Here is a 17,403-nt window from a genome sequence, read left to right as displayed (position 1 = left end):
TGGAACAACTCACGCCAATGATCTGCTCTCTGATCTACTGTATCTCTGGCGCACACGCTCGCTGTGCATCAACGCCCATTTGAATTGAAACCTCTCAAACAGGCAGCCCCGACATTATAAACATCAGTGAAGTGGAACAGAGCAACACTGTGCTATGCGACAAAATAAAGTTGTTGTTTTTAAAATTACATCATTACCCATATACAAATTTTCACGATTTTACATTAGTAACAGTAATTGTGATATTTTGACAAATGTTATAGCTTCATAGTAAATTATCTATTAGGTAGAATCTATACTATTTTTCATAAACACTATAATTTATTATTATTATTATTATTAGAAAGACTAGCAACACTAACCTAGCCATGGTAATGAGGGGCCATCATGGTCTTATGCCTGTACTTATATGTAATTTCACTGTAAATATAAGGGCAAATACATTTACAGGCTTTAAAGTCTGGACCTCCAAGACTTGTGGACAAATTATGAATAAAGATTTCCTCCTGTGTAATATATGTTCTGTTAGTATGATATTTAATATTAGGAAATAAACTGGATAATAAATATATTGGGCTTATATAAATAAATATACTCTTAACTAAACAAAAGTTTATTAAAAAAGAAACTTTTAAAAGTGGGAAGTGAACTTAATTTTGTTGTTGACATCAACAACAAAAAATAATGTCACTTGACACATAAAAAAATGCTACCCAGGATACATTAAATACAGGTTATGTTTTTTACTATGGTGGGTCGCTACTTATGTCCAGTGTAAAATCTGGGTCCCAAAGCAAAAACAGTTGAGAATCACTGCAATAAGCAATGCCCCTTAAGTAAATTATGATTTGTCTGTTAACAAACCCTTATGCAGAGGATAAAAATTTTACATTTCGTTGTTATTTTGGTATCAGCTCAGCAGTGATGTGTTATTCTGATGTGTTTTTGTGTGTGCAGGGTCTAAAGGAGATTGGGTCATCTCATGAGCTCAATATTTCTCTGTAACTGCAGAGTTTTCAGAAGAACTCACGTCTGAGATGCCGATAAGACTCAAGGCGGGAGGCGGCTGTCACACTGAGTTCCTTTGTCGTCCTGAATGCAAATCTGCTCACGGCCTCAAACCAAACGTCCCTGGCATTACCCTGCCAGTGAAACACTGAAAAATGCTCTGCAGTATGACAGCAGTTGACACTGGCTCTACCATTCAAATCTAGAGACTTAATTTGTAAAATCATAGATGGTAGAATTTACAGTGAACATGACAACAACAATTCAAATGATTTCAGTGCCATAACAAATGAAGATGTGACATGTCTATGAATTAACTACAGATATTACAAGGCTCTCTTGAATACTTGATTCTGATTGGTCAATGGGGCCATCTAGTGGTCTGAAATTTCTGAGTTACAACTGCACATCCACGTATCAGACCGCTCATCCAGGTATTGCGAGCCATCGTTCCTGCTCCTCGGATCACTGTGCGATCTCTACAAGTAAGCTAATCAAATAATTTCAACTCAGATTAATGTTTCATGTGCATTTATTTCTTTATTTGGCAAGTAGTCTTGTAATAAGATGCATAACAAGCAGTCAGACAATAATTTATTATAAATAAACACCAACAGAATGCAAACCGGAGGTGGATTTCAGCTGTTCAGAGATTTATTTGATCTCACTTATTTACATAATTTCAACGCAAATTAATGTTTTATGTTTATGTTCATGTTCTTATTTATTTGTTTAGTGGCCGTGTAATAAGTGGGATAATGTACAGTTACAGTACAGATAACAACAGGCTGACTGTACATTAAATCCCTTACAAAATAAATGGGAAGGAAATGTGAGTGGTGTTTGTTTGAGCAAAAGTTGCGCCATGATGTTAGGATGTTGTGGGTGGTTGCGAGGGCTATGCGGTTGCTAAGGCATTTTAGTGCAGTGCTGTGAGGTTTTGTTGGGTGTTCTGGGATATTCTTGTTAATTCATTTTGTACATAATGACTTTACAATTTTGACATGCTCTACTGCACCCCAATAACCATATCAATACATTGCTCTAAACCAGAGGTACTCAACTTTGGAAAGACGGGGGGCCGGAAAGCAGGGTCTCTTTAGGCTCGAGGGCAGAACTCTCATCATTTTTTATTTAATAAAAAGATTTTAAATACTTTTTTATATTAATGAGGTGAGTAGATTATGCAAAATTTGCTATTTAATATGCATAATAACAATTAACATAATAACATTATGGACAAAAGTAATTAACAAGAATAAAATAATATATATTTAGACATAAAGCTTAATTATTGTAAAAGCGTGGTTCTTTGTCAAATAAAAACTGATATTAAAATAATGATTGTATATAGGCCTATACAGTATGTGCTTTTTTAGATCCACACTTTTAAAAGTAGGCTATATACTGCAGCAGAATGCACCACTGCAAAAAATTTAATAAAAAATAAAATTCTGTATGTTCATTTATTTTGTGAAATGTCAATATTTATTGCAATATATACAAAGAAGAGATGATCTGTTCTCTTGTCACTCTCAAAGATTGTCATGACACACTAGCAACCTAGTGAACACACACACACACACACACACACATGTTGGTGTGGCTATCCTTATGAGGACTCTCCATAGACATAATGATTTTTATACTGTATGAGCTATAGATTCCCCTAATCCTACCCCTAAACCTAACCATCACAAAAAACTTTCTGTATTTTTACATTTTCAAAAAAACATAATTATGTTTATTAAGCAATTTGAATTATGAGGATACTAGAAATGTCCTCATAAACCACATTTATAGCATAATACCCTTGTAATTACCAATTTTTAACCTAATAAAATGTCCTCGTAAACATTTTATGTCATGACAACTTCAGGCGGGCCACAAAAAGATGGTTTGTGTGCCGCCTGTTGAGTACCATGGCTCTAAACTATCAAAACAGTAAAGACCATTGTGGAGCGGGACGTGGTCCTGTGTCTGTCAGTGGGGAGAGAGGAAGCAGTAAGAGCCATCACCTGGTGATTATTGATGCTAAACACCCGTGGTCTCATTTCAGTGATGGTGGAGACGGGCTTTAAAAAGGCCGGCGGAATGCCAGAGAGACAGAGAGAGACCGAGGCACACACACATTGTGAAGCTCCACGCTAAAAAGCCATTTATTGAGTGATTTAAGTTTGTGTTGACTGTTATCATTGAAGCTGTGTGTGCCAAGTAAAAAGACTTGCTGCAAAGCATCTTGAGTTAAATTCTGAAAATAAAATTAGACTTACGTGGATTGCACCGCCGACTCCTGCGTCCTCCTTTCCCCCGATCTCTGAAGAACATTACGCTGGTGCCGAAACCCGGGAGTAGGAAGAAGACTGGCCGCCATGGACACCTCACCACTGGGCGAAGCAACTACCCGCTAAGGACCACCTGGCTACACAAAACTGAAGATAGCTGTCCTGCAATGGGTTGGCTGCACACCAGAACAACACCGCCAGCGATTCCGCTCCCTCACCCTGAGCGAAGCCGGCCGCCCATTCACGTTTGCCCAGAAGTTCAGTGATGCCTGTCGAAAGTGGGTGCTAGCCAAGGAAGGCCGCGACGTGGAGGACGTCATCGAGCTGATGGTGCTGGAGCAGTTGACCGTTTGCCTGCCCCAAAGAACCGTGGAATGTTTCCAGTGCCATCGCCCCACGTCAGTGGATGACGCCGTCCAGCTGGCCGAAGCCCACATGGCAGCCTACCCGGAAGCCGGCGAGCAGCAATCCAGATCTCTCTCTCTCTCTCTCTCTCTCCCTCTTTTTGTTATTAACAATTTTTATTGATTCCATTCAACAAATTAAATAAACATCACCGAAAATGCGGAATCAAATTATGTACAATTAAACCCTTCCCCCCGAACACCCCCACCCAACACAAACACACCCCAGTGGTCATAAATATAAAAAAAAATAAAATAAAAAAAAACACAAAACACAAAACATGCACACACAAAAAATAAATAAATAAAAAAGCATATTTTCAAAAAACAATCAAATTGCACACACATATTTAAAACTAGACATCCCTCTCCACTACCCCTCCCCGAAAGCCTTCCAAAAAGGCCAAATATCTGCCCCATTTCCTATCAAATAACCCCAGATTTCCCAGCCTCCCCATCTCCGAGCACCACTCATGAAATGAGGGTGCTCCAACCGACCTCCAACCCCTTAAAATAACCTGTCTGATGATCATGACGCTCGTTAGGACCCAACTCTTTATGTGCCGATTCTCAATGTCAATGACCACCCCATCGCCCAAAATACAGAGTCTGGGGCAAATACAGAGTCTGGGGCAAAGTGGAAGCCGAGTGCCCAATACATCACACTCTGAACTTTCAACAAGAACTCCTGGATCTCAACACACCCCCAAAAGACATGAGTTATGTCTCCAACCTCTGATTGACATCGCCAGCAGTTGGGTGTGTCTTTAAGACCAAGCCTATACAATCTGGAGTGGGTCCAATAAAATCAATGTAAAATCTACAAGGCGAAATAAGGCAACCCTTGCATCTCTAGATGCAGACTTGACATTTTTTTGGATCCTAGCCCACACCACCTCCTCCAATGTAAAGTTTAGATCTTTCTCCCATAATTTTTTGAGAGAATTCAAAGTTCCGTCCCCCAGATTCTGAATTAGCAGGGAGTAATACACTGATGCCTCATGACCCTTCTAAAAAACAGTGCAGAGTAGGTGGCACAGCTGTAAATACTTATAAAACTGAGATCTGGGAATGCCAAAATGTTGAACCAAATTTTCAAAAGGTCTCAATACTTCACCCTCATATAGGTCACCAAGTGTATTAACCCCCCTCACAATCCAATCTGACCAACAAAAAGGGGACTTATTAATACATAGTTTAGGGTTCAGCCATATGCTCGAGGCTATGTTTAAATAAATATCAGAATTAAACACTCTGGACACTTTTGTCCATATCGAGTGCAAATGCAAAATAACGGGGTGTGACTTAACCTCTGTGATTTAACCTCTCCAGATAGTTTAAGCGAAAGGCTTTGCAGTGGCGAGATAGGGGCAAGAACTTCCTTTTCAATACAAAACCAGGGAAGGGCTCTCTCAGGTGGAAGCGACCAATGAGCCAAATGTCTAAGACCGAATGCATAATAATAAAACAAAATCTTGGGTAGGCCTAACCCACCTTTGTCAATCGACCTATGTAACTTATTGAAATTTAACCTGGGACGCTTACCATTCCAAATGAAGGACTTCACTATGCTATCAAATTGCTTGAAATAAGAGAGGGGGACATCTACAGGGAGAGACTGTAGCAGGTAGTTGAAGTTTGGAATACAATTCATTTTAATAACATTAACCTTCCCAATCATCGATAAGTGTAATGAAGCCCACCTGTCCACATCATTCGAAAACCTTTTTATTAAGGGATCAAAATTAACTCTGACTAAATCAGACAAATTTGCTGGGAATAAAATTCCCAAATACTTAAATCCCTGTTTGGGCCACTGGAAGGCACCTGGCTGGAAGGCCGTTACTGGACAGTATGCTGTCAAAGCCAAAGCTTCGGATTTAGACCAATTGACTTTGTATCCTGAGAACTTGGAAAAGGAGTTAATAATTCTGTGGAGGCAAGGCATAGATCTAGTAGGGTCGGAGACGAATTATAAAATATCATCTGCGTAAAGCAGAAGCTTAAGCACCCCACCTCCCGCAATCACCCCTGGAAAACCATCCTCCTTTCTTATCGTGGCTGCTAATGTTTCCAGGGCAAGACAGAACAATAATGGGGAAAGAAAGCAACCCTGATGGGTGCCCCTATCCAGAGTAAAATAATCTGAAATTAACCCATTTGTTTGTACCGCTGCTACAGGGTGTCTATAAAGTAACTTAATCCAACCAATAAATGTACTCCCGAACCCATACATTTCCAAAATCTTAAAAAGATAATCCCATTCTACCATATCATACGCTTTTTCAGCGTCAAGTGAGATTGATCATTCACTACTGACCTCATGATATTGATGAGACGCCTAATATTATCAGAAGAGTTACGGCCTCGAATAAACCCCACCTGATCTATATGTATAAGTGATGTCATAACTTTACTTAATCGATTAGCCAGAATTTTGGACAAAATGTTTACTTATCTAACTGGATCAGGGAAATTGGGCGGTAACTTTTACACACGCTTGGATCTTTTTAAGAATCAGACTGATCCAGGCTTGCGTCATGGTTGGAGGAAGCTTTCTGTTCTTTAATGATTCCGTATAAACTTCTAACAAAAGAGGAGCCAGTTATGTAGCATGAGATTTGAAAAACTCAGAGGAAAAGCCGTCAGGCCCCTTGCCTGTAGGCAAGGCTTTAATTACCTCATCAAGCTCCTCCAATGTTATTCCAGAATCAAGAGAATTTTTTTGCTCAGTCGTCAGTTTAGGGAGATCTAATGGTTCCACAAAGTTCCTAATATCTTCATCAGTAGATGAAGACGTGGAACTATAGAGATCAAAGTAGAATTCTGTAAAAACATTATTAATATCAATGGCCGAGGTAAATATTTCACCACCAGCAGATTTCACTGAGGAAATGGTAGAAAAAGACTCTCTCTGCTTTATATATCTAGCCAAAAGTTTTCCTGCTTTGTCCCCCGACTCAAAGTATGACTGTCTTGCCCTGAATAACCAAAACTCCACTTTCCGCGACAAAATAGTATTATATCTATATTTCAATCAGGTCAATTCTCTGAGGCCATCAGATGACATACGGCGCTTCAGCTCTGCCTCGGCACTTTTAATATTTTCTTCTTTTGCTTTGGATTTTTTGGTGAATGAGGCATACTATATGATCCGACCCCTAAGAACCGCTTTAAGTGCCTCCCAAGCCATGCCCACAGAGGATACTGAGGACCAGTTGGTCTCCATATAAACACGGATTCAGTCTTTAACATTTGTTGGAAATCAGGATTTTGCAAAAGGGACATATTAAGGCACCAACTATATGATTTCTTTTTCTCTGTATATGGCAACACCTCTAAACTCACCAGAGCGTGATCTGAGACTAAGATATTTCCAATTGAGCAATCAACAACAGATGAAATGAGGGATTTGGATATCAAAAAAATATCAAATGTATTCTAGAATAAATCTTATGGACTGATGAAAAAAATGTATAGTCCCTACCAGATGGGTTCAAAAGTCTACAAATATCCATAAAACCAAGATTTCTACACATCCTGTGAAGTGTCAATGTTGCTCTAAGGGGTTTACACACTTTTGCTTCACTGTGATCAAGGACTGAGTCCATCAAAAGATTAAAGTCTCCTCCCAATATTATATCATGAGGGGTGCCAGTGGTTTGCAGCATCCCTTCAAGATCTATAAAAAAGCCCTGATCATCAGCGTTAGGTGCGTAAATATTATCCAAAATCAACCTTTGCCCTTGAATTTCAGCTAAAACAATAATGACTCTCCCTAATTTATCTTTAGTCTGTTTGAGACATTTGAAATGTAGATGTTTATTAATCAAAATAATCACTCCCTTGCTCTTACTTGAGCCAGCACTAAAAAAAAACATGTCCATCCCATATCTTCCCAAATTTTTCAGCTTCCTGTGGGGAGAGATGTGTTTCTTGAAGAAACACTATATCATATTTCTTACGTTTAAGAAAAGTAATAACCTTCCTTCATTTTATGGGGTGTCCCAACCCATTTACATTCCATGTGGAGAGAGATTGTACACTCATTTTAACATTTGACATTTTGATATAGAAGAAAAAATAAACTGTGTGTCAAAAACAAATGTATACAAACCACATTCCCCATTAGTGAAACAATCAAACCCTGAACTTCCCCCAGAACAAAACAAACAGAAAAAAGAAAAACCGTGCGCATTAACCCCGTGCACGAAAGCGCCAACCGGCGACAATCCCTCTAAACTCAAAAGGTCCATGAATGCCCACAAGCCCCCACGACAACTTTGCCATCGGATTGCTCAATTACATAACAGAAAATACTTTGTAAAACAAAACCCCAGCCAATAGGAAGAATGAACACAAAGAACGTGTAGATTAATTCACAGAACTGTCTCAAAGGTGTGATCTTCCACAAAACAAATTCCAGCTGATATAAAACCATTCAGATTCCACGGACAGACAAACGAATGTTCAGTGAGCCGGCTGTTATGAGTTCAGCGGATGATGTAATCATTCCAATGTCCCGTAAAAATACTCAACAAAACAAACTCCAGCCAGCAGGAGGAATAAGCACGAAGAATGAACCACAGCTGTTCCAAAGGAGTGTTATTCAATAGAACAAGCTCCAGACGCTAGGCAGAACCAATACAAAAAGAAACAAAACCAGCATCCCGGTTCCCCGGATGGTCGAGTCAATTCACTCGGAGGCCGCATAAAAGTATATACCATGACTTACACAATCCGTCAACTTTATAAAAGACATCCTTTGTGTGAGCATGTAGATATTTTGCGGTCATCCGTAGTGTCCACTCTCAAACTGGCCGGGAACTTCAATGCAAAAATAATCTTTTGTCAATGTAAAAGTTTCTTTTAGGAAAAGTGTTATTCACAAAACAAACTCCAGCCACTCATCGGAGCCAATGCAAAAAGAAAAAAGAAACTAAAATGATGCCCAGCTTCCTCAAAAGCCAGAGTAAGTACAGCGAGTCAACCCACTCACATGAGAAACACCCAATGGTTTACTCACCCATTGATTCAATAAAAGACATTGCCTGATTGGAACATGTAAATACTTTGCGACCGTCCTTCGTTTCTATTCTCAGTTTGGCCGGAAACATCAGAGCAAAAGTGATCTTTCGCTGATGTAAGAGTTTCTTACATTCCTTGAACCGATCGCGTTTCTCTCTTGTCGAACTCGCAAAGTCCGGGAACAAGAAAATATTATGGTTCTTCCAAGAAAGCTTCCCTTTGCTCTTTGCCTGGCGCAACACAAGATCTTTATCGGATGATCTCAGAAATCTGGCCAGAATCGATCGGGGCCTATCTCCCTAAGCAAATCTGTGAGCTGGGACTCTGTGAGCTCGCTCGATTTCCAGCTTGTGGCCTGTTATGTTGAGCAGACTCGGGAAAAGCTCGTCTAGGAATTTCACCATATCTCTGCCCTCCTCATGCTCAGGAATTCCAACAATTCGAACGTTATTCCTGCGGCTTCTATTCTCAAGATCTTCAAGCTTTTTAAGGAGATGTTCCAAATCAACTTTGGTCATGGGCGGATTAGCGGTTAATTCCCTCTCCGAAGATTTCAGACAATCGATTCGTCTCTCAACATCAGTCACTCTTGTAACTAACTCAGAGAATTTTATTTCCATCGCCGTAATTGATCGACGTATTACAGCGAGATCCTCCAAGTCAGCAAGAACCTTCGTCAACATCACCGACATGTTGGACAACTGACGCTGGATCACCTCTCCAGCCGTGCCAAATCGAGTCCCCGGTCTGTAGGCCTGTCGGGGCTTTCATCCTGAACACGTAAGTGTCTTTTAATGTCTCCATAGCCCGAGGATTTTGACTTCTTTGCCATGTTTTGCCTCAAAGAGCAAATGTGTAACTGGGTGTATCAAATTTCAACTCCAGCCTGACGTTGCCCTCACATATCCATATTTTTTGATCATTAGGGACACTCGAACTCATGAAAATACAACCCAGTTATTAGTCCCGAGGAGCCGTTGGGAAACACTTTTCCAGGCAGCTCACCATAATCCTATGGCGGGTCATGTAGGACAAGAAAGGACACTGCACCAGTTAATGGCCCGCTTTTATTGGCCGGGCATTCATGGGGATGTGCGCAGATGGTGTGTGGCATGCCGCGAATGTCAGTTGGTGAATCCACCGGCCACCCCAAAAGCGTCATTGCACTCGTTACCTTTAATCGAGGCCCCCTTCAAAAGAATTGGCATGGACCTTGTCGGGCCATTAGAGTGGTCAGCACGCAGATATCGGTTTGTATTAGTCCTGATGGATTATGCAATGTGATATCCAGAAGCGATGCCTTTATGCAACATCTCAGCATGCAGTGTTGTGGAGGCACTCTTCAAAATTATCTCCCGGGTGGGGATTCAGAAGGAAATCCTCACCGATCAAGGCATAACCATAACAAGACTCCACCGGGAGTGATAGCATGTAGTCGGCCGTACCACTTTCCCGAACAAGAAAAAAGTGATTTGGGATGAATTAGAGGCAATGCTCGAGATGGGGGTAGTACCTAAGAGCGACGGGTCAGTCCGGTTCTGTGTAGATTACCGAAAAGTCAATGCGGTGTCTAAATTTGATGCATACACAATGCTCCGAATTGACGAACTGCTTGATCGGTTGTGTGCGGCTCAATTTTATTTGACACTGGATTTAACAAAGGGGTATTGGCAGCTCCCCTTAACTCCATTATCTAGAGAAAAAACTGTATTTTCCACACCGTTCAGATTACACCAATTCATCACTCTTCTGTTCGGTTTGTTCGGGGCTCCCGCCGTGTTCCAGCGCCTCATGGATAAGATTCTCCAGCCGTGACTTTCGAATTGTAAAAAGAAATGGCTGTGCGCAAAACCAAGCCGTGGTCAGTAAACGAGGTGCAGATGTTCCTCTCGTTAGTAGCCGAGGAGAGGATCCAACGAGAGCTTGATGGGGTGACGCGAAACGAAAAGTCTTTCAGGAAGTGTCTCAGCAGCTGTTGGCCGCACAAGGCTACCACCGGACCTACCAACAGTGTAGGGAAAAGTAAAAAAAAACATAAAAGTGACTACAGAACCATCAAGGACCACAGCAGCTGGAGTGGTTCAAACAGAAGAAAGTGGAAGTGTTCGACCAAATGGACGCTATCTATGGCAATAGACCAGCGAGCAATGGGAGGGAGAGTGCCCTGGACTCGGCCACAGCGTTGTTGGTGTCCACGATGGAGGATGGTACATTTTGTTATGTTAACTCTATATTCTGCTTGAAAGCGTCACTTTATTTAGTTGACCAGCTACTGGAAAGCTTGCTTCTAAAACAACCAGGCCAATTTAACTGTTACACTTGTGTAAAATCACTATGCAACAACTGCTTTATGCAGCACAATGAGCTAGTGGTCGTGCTATTGTTTATGGTCAGTAATGTTCTTGAATTGTTGTTGCCAGTTTGTTTTGTGTTTCAGTAATTGATGCAATACAAGCAAATTGTACAAACTTTCTGTTTCAGTTTCAGATGTGTTTGTGTCATGTTTAAGATGATGTCACGGCAGTAGAGGTGGCGCAACTATGACGATCAGCCTATAATCCCACCCACGTTGAGGCTGCACTAAACTGCAGCGGAAAAGCAAGCTCAGAAAAGTAAAGCGAGCAGAGTCGAGTCGAACTGTAACGTGCAGTGGGAAAAGTGCCATTTGATGGAGACTAAGTACAGCACGATTGAGAAAGAGTACCTGGCCATCAAATGGGCTGTCCTAACCCTCAGCTATTACCTGCTGGTGCGGGCCTTCATCCTCTGCTCGGTTCTCGACCCGCTTAAGTGGCTCCACCGCATGAAGGATACCAACACGCGGATCACTCGTTGGTACCTGGCACTTCAGCCATTCAAATTGGGACCACAGATGGTTGTGGCTGATTTCCTCTCCAGGAATGGGGGGGGGGGGGGGGTGTGATCCCACGCATCTTATCACATGGCTTGTTGAGCACATTACTGCAGAGACATAGCGCGTGTGGAGGCTGCACTCCATCCACGCACAACTCACCACATGCCCCACCGAGAGCAAACCACATTATAGCGACCACGAGGAGGTTACCCCATGTAACTCTGCCCTCCCTAGCAACCGGGCCAATTTGGTTGCTTAGGAGACCTGACTGGAGTCACTCAGCACACCCTGGATTCGAACTCACGAACTCCAGGGGTGGTAGTCAGCGTCTTTACTCGGTGAGCTACCCAGGCCTCTCACCTGGTGATTATTGATGTTAAACACCTGTGTCTCATTTCATTGACGATGGAGACGGGCTTTAAAAAGGCCAGCGGAATGCCAGAGAGACAGAGAGAGTACTAGCCACACACACACACATCCTGAAGCTCCACGCTGAAAAGCAATTTATTGAGTGATTTAAGTTTGTGTTGACTGTTATCATTGAAGCTGTGTGTGCCAAGTAAAAAGACTTGCTGGAAAGCATCTTGAGTTAAATTCTGAAAATAAAATTAGATTTACATGGACTGCACCACCGACTCCTGCATCCTCCTTTCCCCCTGATCTCTGAAGAACGTTACAACCATGTAATATTCCAGGTTCAATCCAAGTTAAGCTCAATCGACAGCATTCGCAGAATAATATGGATTAACTCACAAATTATTTCGACCTGTCCCTCGTTTATATAAAAAAAAAAAAAAGCAGTTACAGTAAGGCTCTTACAATGGAAGTGAATGGGGCCAGTCCATAAAAATTAAAATACACACTGTTTCACAAGGTAGGATAGTCACAAGACACAAAAATCACATGATTTTTTTAATCAAAACAAATATATATTTTTAATGAAAATATACAGTATATTATCATTATATAGTTTGAGACCTAAAACAAAATCAGCTTTTTCTTAAGAGTGCCCTTTAGCCATGTTTTACCACACTTTCCCTAAAACAAATTTGCAGATAAAATCTATCTGGATTGGTGGGTACAAGTATGAAACTCAAATCAGTTAATTGTCAGCAATTATTTCCTCATATGTATTCATTAAAACCCACAAAACACAAATGGGAACTGAATTTATATACCTAATTTATGTGCAAATTTAGGAATGCAATTAAATTTAGAAATCCTCAGAGAAGATTCATGTATCACCCAGTGATGTTCCTGATGTGCTAATTGGATGCTTCGAATCCGAAAGAGTCCCAAACCACTTTCATTTTCACTTTAAGATTTATCATTAAACACCCCCACGATGTGAAGTTATACTGAACGTGTGTGATTTCATAGGATAAGTGAGGATTGGTTGTAAGTTTCAGGCGTTATGGGCAGGTGGTTGAGTATAGTTAAGGATTTGTTTTGATCTATGTACTAGAGTGTTATGGAGTTTGTGCCCTTAAAGTAGACACAAAAACCCCAGTTTTAAGACAGTTCCTGCAATTGGAGTAGGGTACAATGAGTGGTGGTGGCGTAGTGGACTAAAGCACATAACTGGTAATCAGAAGGTTGCTGGTTCAATCCCCACAGCCATCACCATTGTGTCCTTGAGCAAGGGACTGTCCCTGTAATAAGTACACTGTAAGTTTCTTTGGATAAAAGCGTCTGCCAAATGTGTAAATGAGCCTACAGATGCTCAAAAAAGGTCCCAGTGTGTGTAACAAAGATAGGGAAGACTTGGGGTAGTTGTTGTTCTAAATGTCATAAATTTATACAGTTTATTAATTACAATCTGTGTTGGCCAAAACAATGTTTTAAGCTACATAATTTTGCATTTTTGTTGTTTGATGAATCGTTTTACTTTTTTTAATTTGACAAAAAAATAGTGGGGGGGTGCAGCATAAAGCATTTACATGTTTCCATTGATCATGGAAATGGGGGGGGGTTGTTGTACTTGCTTGTTTTGATTATTTGGGGGGGGGGGGGCTTACCTCCTCCCACCCCCCCCGTAATCTACGCCCCTGGTAGATTTTGTTTTGGTGGTTGTGATGAAATGACATTTTGCACCACAATTGTGGCACGTTGTTACAAAAGGTCAACCTGTGTTCAATGAACTGTATCTTGTTTCCTGGGCAAAGACAGTAAATAGGTTTTAAATAGCCAAGACTTAAAGGTATGTGGTTATGCAACAATTGACTTTGAAAAATAAAACCTACCCTGAGAAATATTGACCAGAGTAAAAAAGTGTAACAACTAGCCCCAGTCTCCCCAATTTCTTTCTAGTGAATACTGATGGAGCAACACAAACTTTGAGAAAAAGAATAAATGGAGCATGATTTGCATAAAAGCCATGAAATATAACGATGGGGAGAAGTTATAATAATAAAATGAAGATACTGAGGCAATAGACCTTATTCAGAGCAGTGCCGTAAGGAATTTTCGACGGGAATCAAAATGAGTTTGTGAGAAATAGTTACAGTCTTTTTAATGGGCTGCACTACCGTTGTTGTTGTAAATAAGATTACAGTGGAACTATATTTCTATAAGCCTTTGAACATAATTTCTGATGTAACTTAAATTTATAACCTGATAGAACTAATAAAGATATCAATAATAAATTAATTTAATTATCCTGCATATTGTTAGTCATATAGGAAAGCCTGAAGGCAACATGCAATAAAAAGTCAATACTTCCACCTAGTGGTCAAAAAGGACCACCGACATGGCTCTTGTATTCTGTGATAAAAGAAATGTTATAACACTAGATTATTTCAACAAACACTTTTATTGAAATATGCACAAAAAAGTTTTTTTTTCTTGCCACCAAACATACTCATCACAATTTTGCACCATTTAACCAGGGGACTCATCGGTTGTATGGATGCGCAGATGCAGACTTAATGTTAGTCTTGATGTTGCTGGGCATTTTCCCTAAAGAAAGAAACAGATCCGTGATGACAAATGACAACTTTTAAGCTTAAATCGTTTTGTGAATATGTTATAAGCAATGTTATGTTTTACCTGGTTGTCCAGGCTGCTGTTGAGCGACCTGTCCACCCATGCCTGCCTGATGACCCGAGGTTCCAGCGATCGTGACCTGCTGCAGTGTGGGGCCTGCTGACATTATTGGCTGTCCAGGGTGACCCGGGGCGACAGGACCAGGTGGTCTACACTTTGACAGACCCTTTCCAAAGCCCACCGCTGCCACCAGTGCATTAGTGTCAGCCGGATTGAAGGACGCTTTGTTTTGTCGCAAAGCTGAGCAAAAGAGAATCTCAATTAAACATCCGTGACTCGGGCAACTTCCTCAGCTTTTTGGCGCAAATATGTTGTAAGGAATAACAGCTTAAGTACCTGATGTTTCAGAGTCTCTGTCATCACGAGGATTGTTCAACTTTTCCAAAAGATTCGAGCAAAGTTTATTCAATGTTTGGATCTGTTTCTATAAAGGATATACAATAAAAAATTCAATTTAACAATGAAAGTATTATACAATACACAGCAGTGGTTCTCAACCTTTTTGACTCCAAGGTTCCTCACTGTACAAGACAATATTTGAAGGTCCTCTCGCCCGAAACTAGACGTGTCTGATTAAAATAATCAATCATGTATAATTTCTATTCTAGATGTTTCAGAAAGAGTCTGTTTATAATTTGTGGGCATACATCTTAAAGTATTTTTAGCATTATAATTAAGTTGGATTATTTTAATATTTCTTATTTTAAATTAATTTTAAGTCATATGAAAGTGTGCTGAGGTGCCCTAGTGGGTCCCGGCCCCCTGGTTGAGAACCACTGATATACAGGACAGAATTAGCATTTTTGGGTGATCAATTTCTTTAACTCTTCATGCCCATGTGGTTTATTTTTACCTGTGCAACCTCAGGTCCAATCCTGACTGCTTCTGCACTCAGTTGTTTCTCCTGTTCTTCGACCTCCGGGTCAGGTTTGGTCCTCAGGTGATCGGGCACAATCTCATGGCTAAACACAGGCACCCGCTGCTCTGTCAGTTTCTGGATTAGAAAGAGTAACAGGATAGTAAACGTTATCTTGCAGAGTAAATTATATGTAGAATAAAAATGTAGGCAAACCCTGCTGTAATGTGATGCTTTCAGGATAACGAACACTCACGGCCAGCTCTTCATCTCTATCAGGAGACAACAGTAGTGGTATGATGACTTGTGACCTGTATGATGGAGTTTTCTCATTTCTTAATAGCTTGTTGATGGTGTTTAACTGCCCGGATAGAAGGGCGAAATTATCCAGCACTGATGGCCTGAATCAAAAGAGTACATATTAGAATTAGATAAAATGTTTTAATGGAATATATAATGAAAATACGTATGTATATTAATTACTTTATAAAAATATTTTATTAAATATTATATTTAATATACTATATAACATTTTAATATATTATAGATAGAAAATATAATTTGCAAATATATATAAACAATTATACTGTTAGAAAGATTACATTTTCCTTTTTACTGCAGTGTCTAAAACTCAATAGACAAGTATATACTAGAAAAAACATTTAACCTTTTTTTCAGAACAATTAGAGAAAACAAACGGAATATATAGTGTGTTGCAACAGCATAAATATATAAAATAGACTAAAATAGGATAGAATCATTATTGCCACACGACTGGATAGGTGAAAATTGTTATACGTACAGCTTTAAACCATAATAAGATGCCACAAATGTATAAATTAAAATATGGCCCTTTTAAAGTATTTGTATGAAAAATGAGTTTAACGGCACAGATGAAAGACTTTTTACTCACCATGGAAGTCTTTCGTATTCATTCTCGAGTTTATAAATGAAACTCTGTAAGGATCCTTTGAGATGCGCTACACGAGCGATCAGAGATTCCACCGATGCTTCCAGCTGCTTCTCCTCCCGCTGCTATTTAAATAAAACATAAATAGCTCATCTTTAATTTGATATAATAAAAAAATAATAATAATAACAAAGGCTTCACGTGAAGTTTTTTATAGTTAGCATGCTAACACCCTATCAACAGATAAACCCATTTCAAACAGCGCTTTTTCGAAAACTAGCTACTTGCTTGCGTAATGAATATAAATAAAACTTAAAACTGTTACAATACATTGACACAAATGTAGATTTTGATCATTTACCTGCATTTTACAATAACTGGCTAAACAACACTTAACGGAATTAAACAAACAATTGCAGCGCTACATTGAGTCCGGCTGACAAACCGGACAAAGAAAGAAACGTTCCTATCCTTAATATCACTCACCAACAGCAAGTATTTAAATTTTCACTAAGCTACTAATGAAAAGTTTGGACACATTTACTCATTTCTTCTTATTACTGTTTTCTACATTGTAGAATAATAGTAAAGTAATCAAAACTGCGTAGTCACTAAAACTACTGTACAAACCAAAACTATATTTGTATTTTAACTTCTTCAAAGGTAAACCCTTTATCTTTGGAGTAACCTCTAACCTCAACCAACGTCATGAGCTGCTTTTAACTCACCAAATAATAATAATAATAATGGTTGTTGTTGTTGTTGTTGTAATTATATAAGGGGAAACTTCAATTCTGTCAAATGTGTCCAAACCATTGACTGGTAGTGTACATGCTTTGGTCAACTATAAAGATTTTTTTTCCTTTTCATTATCATCATGAAACGTGGCCTAAGATTTCAATCAAATAGTTATATTTAACTATATTATAATATATATATATTATTAATATTCACATTCGAATTTATCTTAAATCATATTGCTTAAAAATGTAATTTCTTTTTTCTTTTTCTAC

The 17,403-nt window shown here is 39.6% G+C and overlaps 1 protein-coding gene across 1 annotated transcript; it reads right to left on the bottom strand.

Moving 5' to 3' along the window:
- Nucleotides 1-14,380: 14,380 nt before the first annotated feature.
- Nucleotides 14,381-16,855, bottom strand: med8 (mediator complex subunit 8). The gene is made up of 7 exons (XM_051711416.1): nt 16,752-16,855; nt 16,394-16,515; nt 15,737-15,881; nt 15,478-15,618; nt 14,961-15,048; nt 14,628-14,864; nt 14,381-14,537 (listed from the first exon to the last, which is right to left on the bottom strand). Exons 1-7 carry the CDS (start codon nt 16,755-16,757, stop codon nt 14,473-14,475), a joined length of 804 nt encoding a protein of 267 aa, XP_051567376.1. The 5' UTR covers nt 16,758-16,855; the 3' UTR covers nt 14,381-14,472.
- Between the last annotated feature and the right edge of the window lie 548 nt (nt 16,856-17,403).

Source organism: Myxocyprinus asiaticus, chromosome 12 (assembly GCF_019703515.2).
Source record: "Myxocyprinus asiaticus isolate MX2 ecotype Aquarium Trade chromosome 12, UBuf_Myxa_2, whole genome shotgun sequence".
Classification (NCBI taxonomy): domain Eukaryota; kingdom Metazoa; phylum Chordata; class Actinopteri; order Cypriniformes; family Catostomidae; genus Myxocyprinus; species Myxocyprinus asiaticus.
This window is presented reverse-complemented; position numbering and strand designations above follow the sequence as displayed.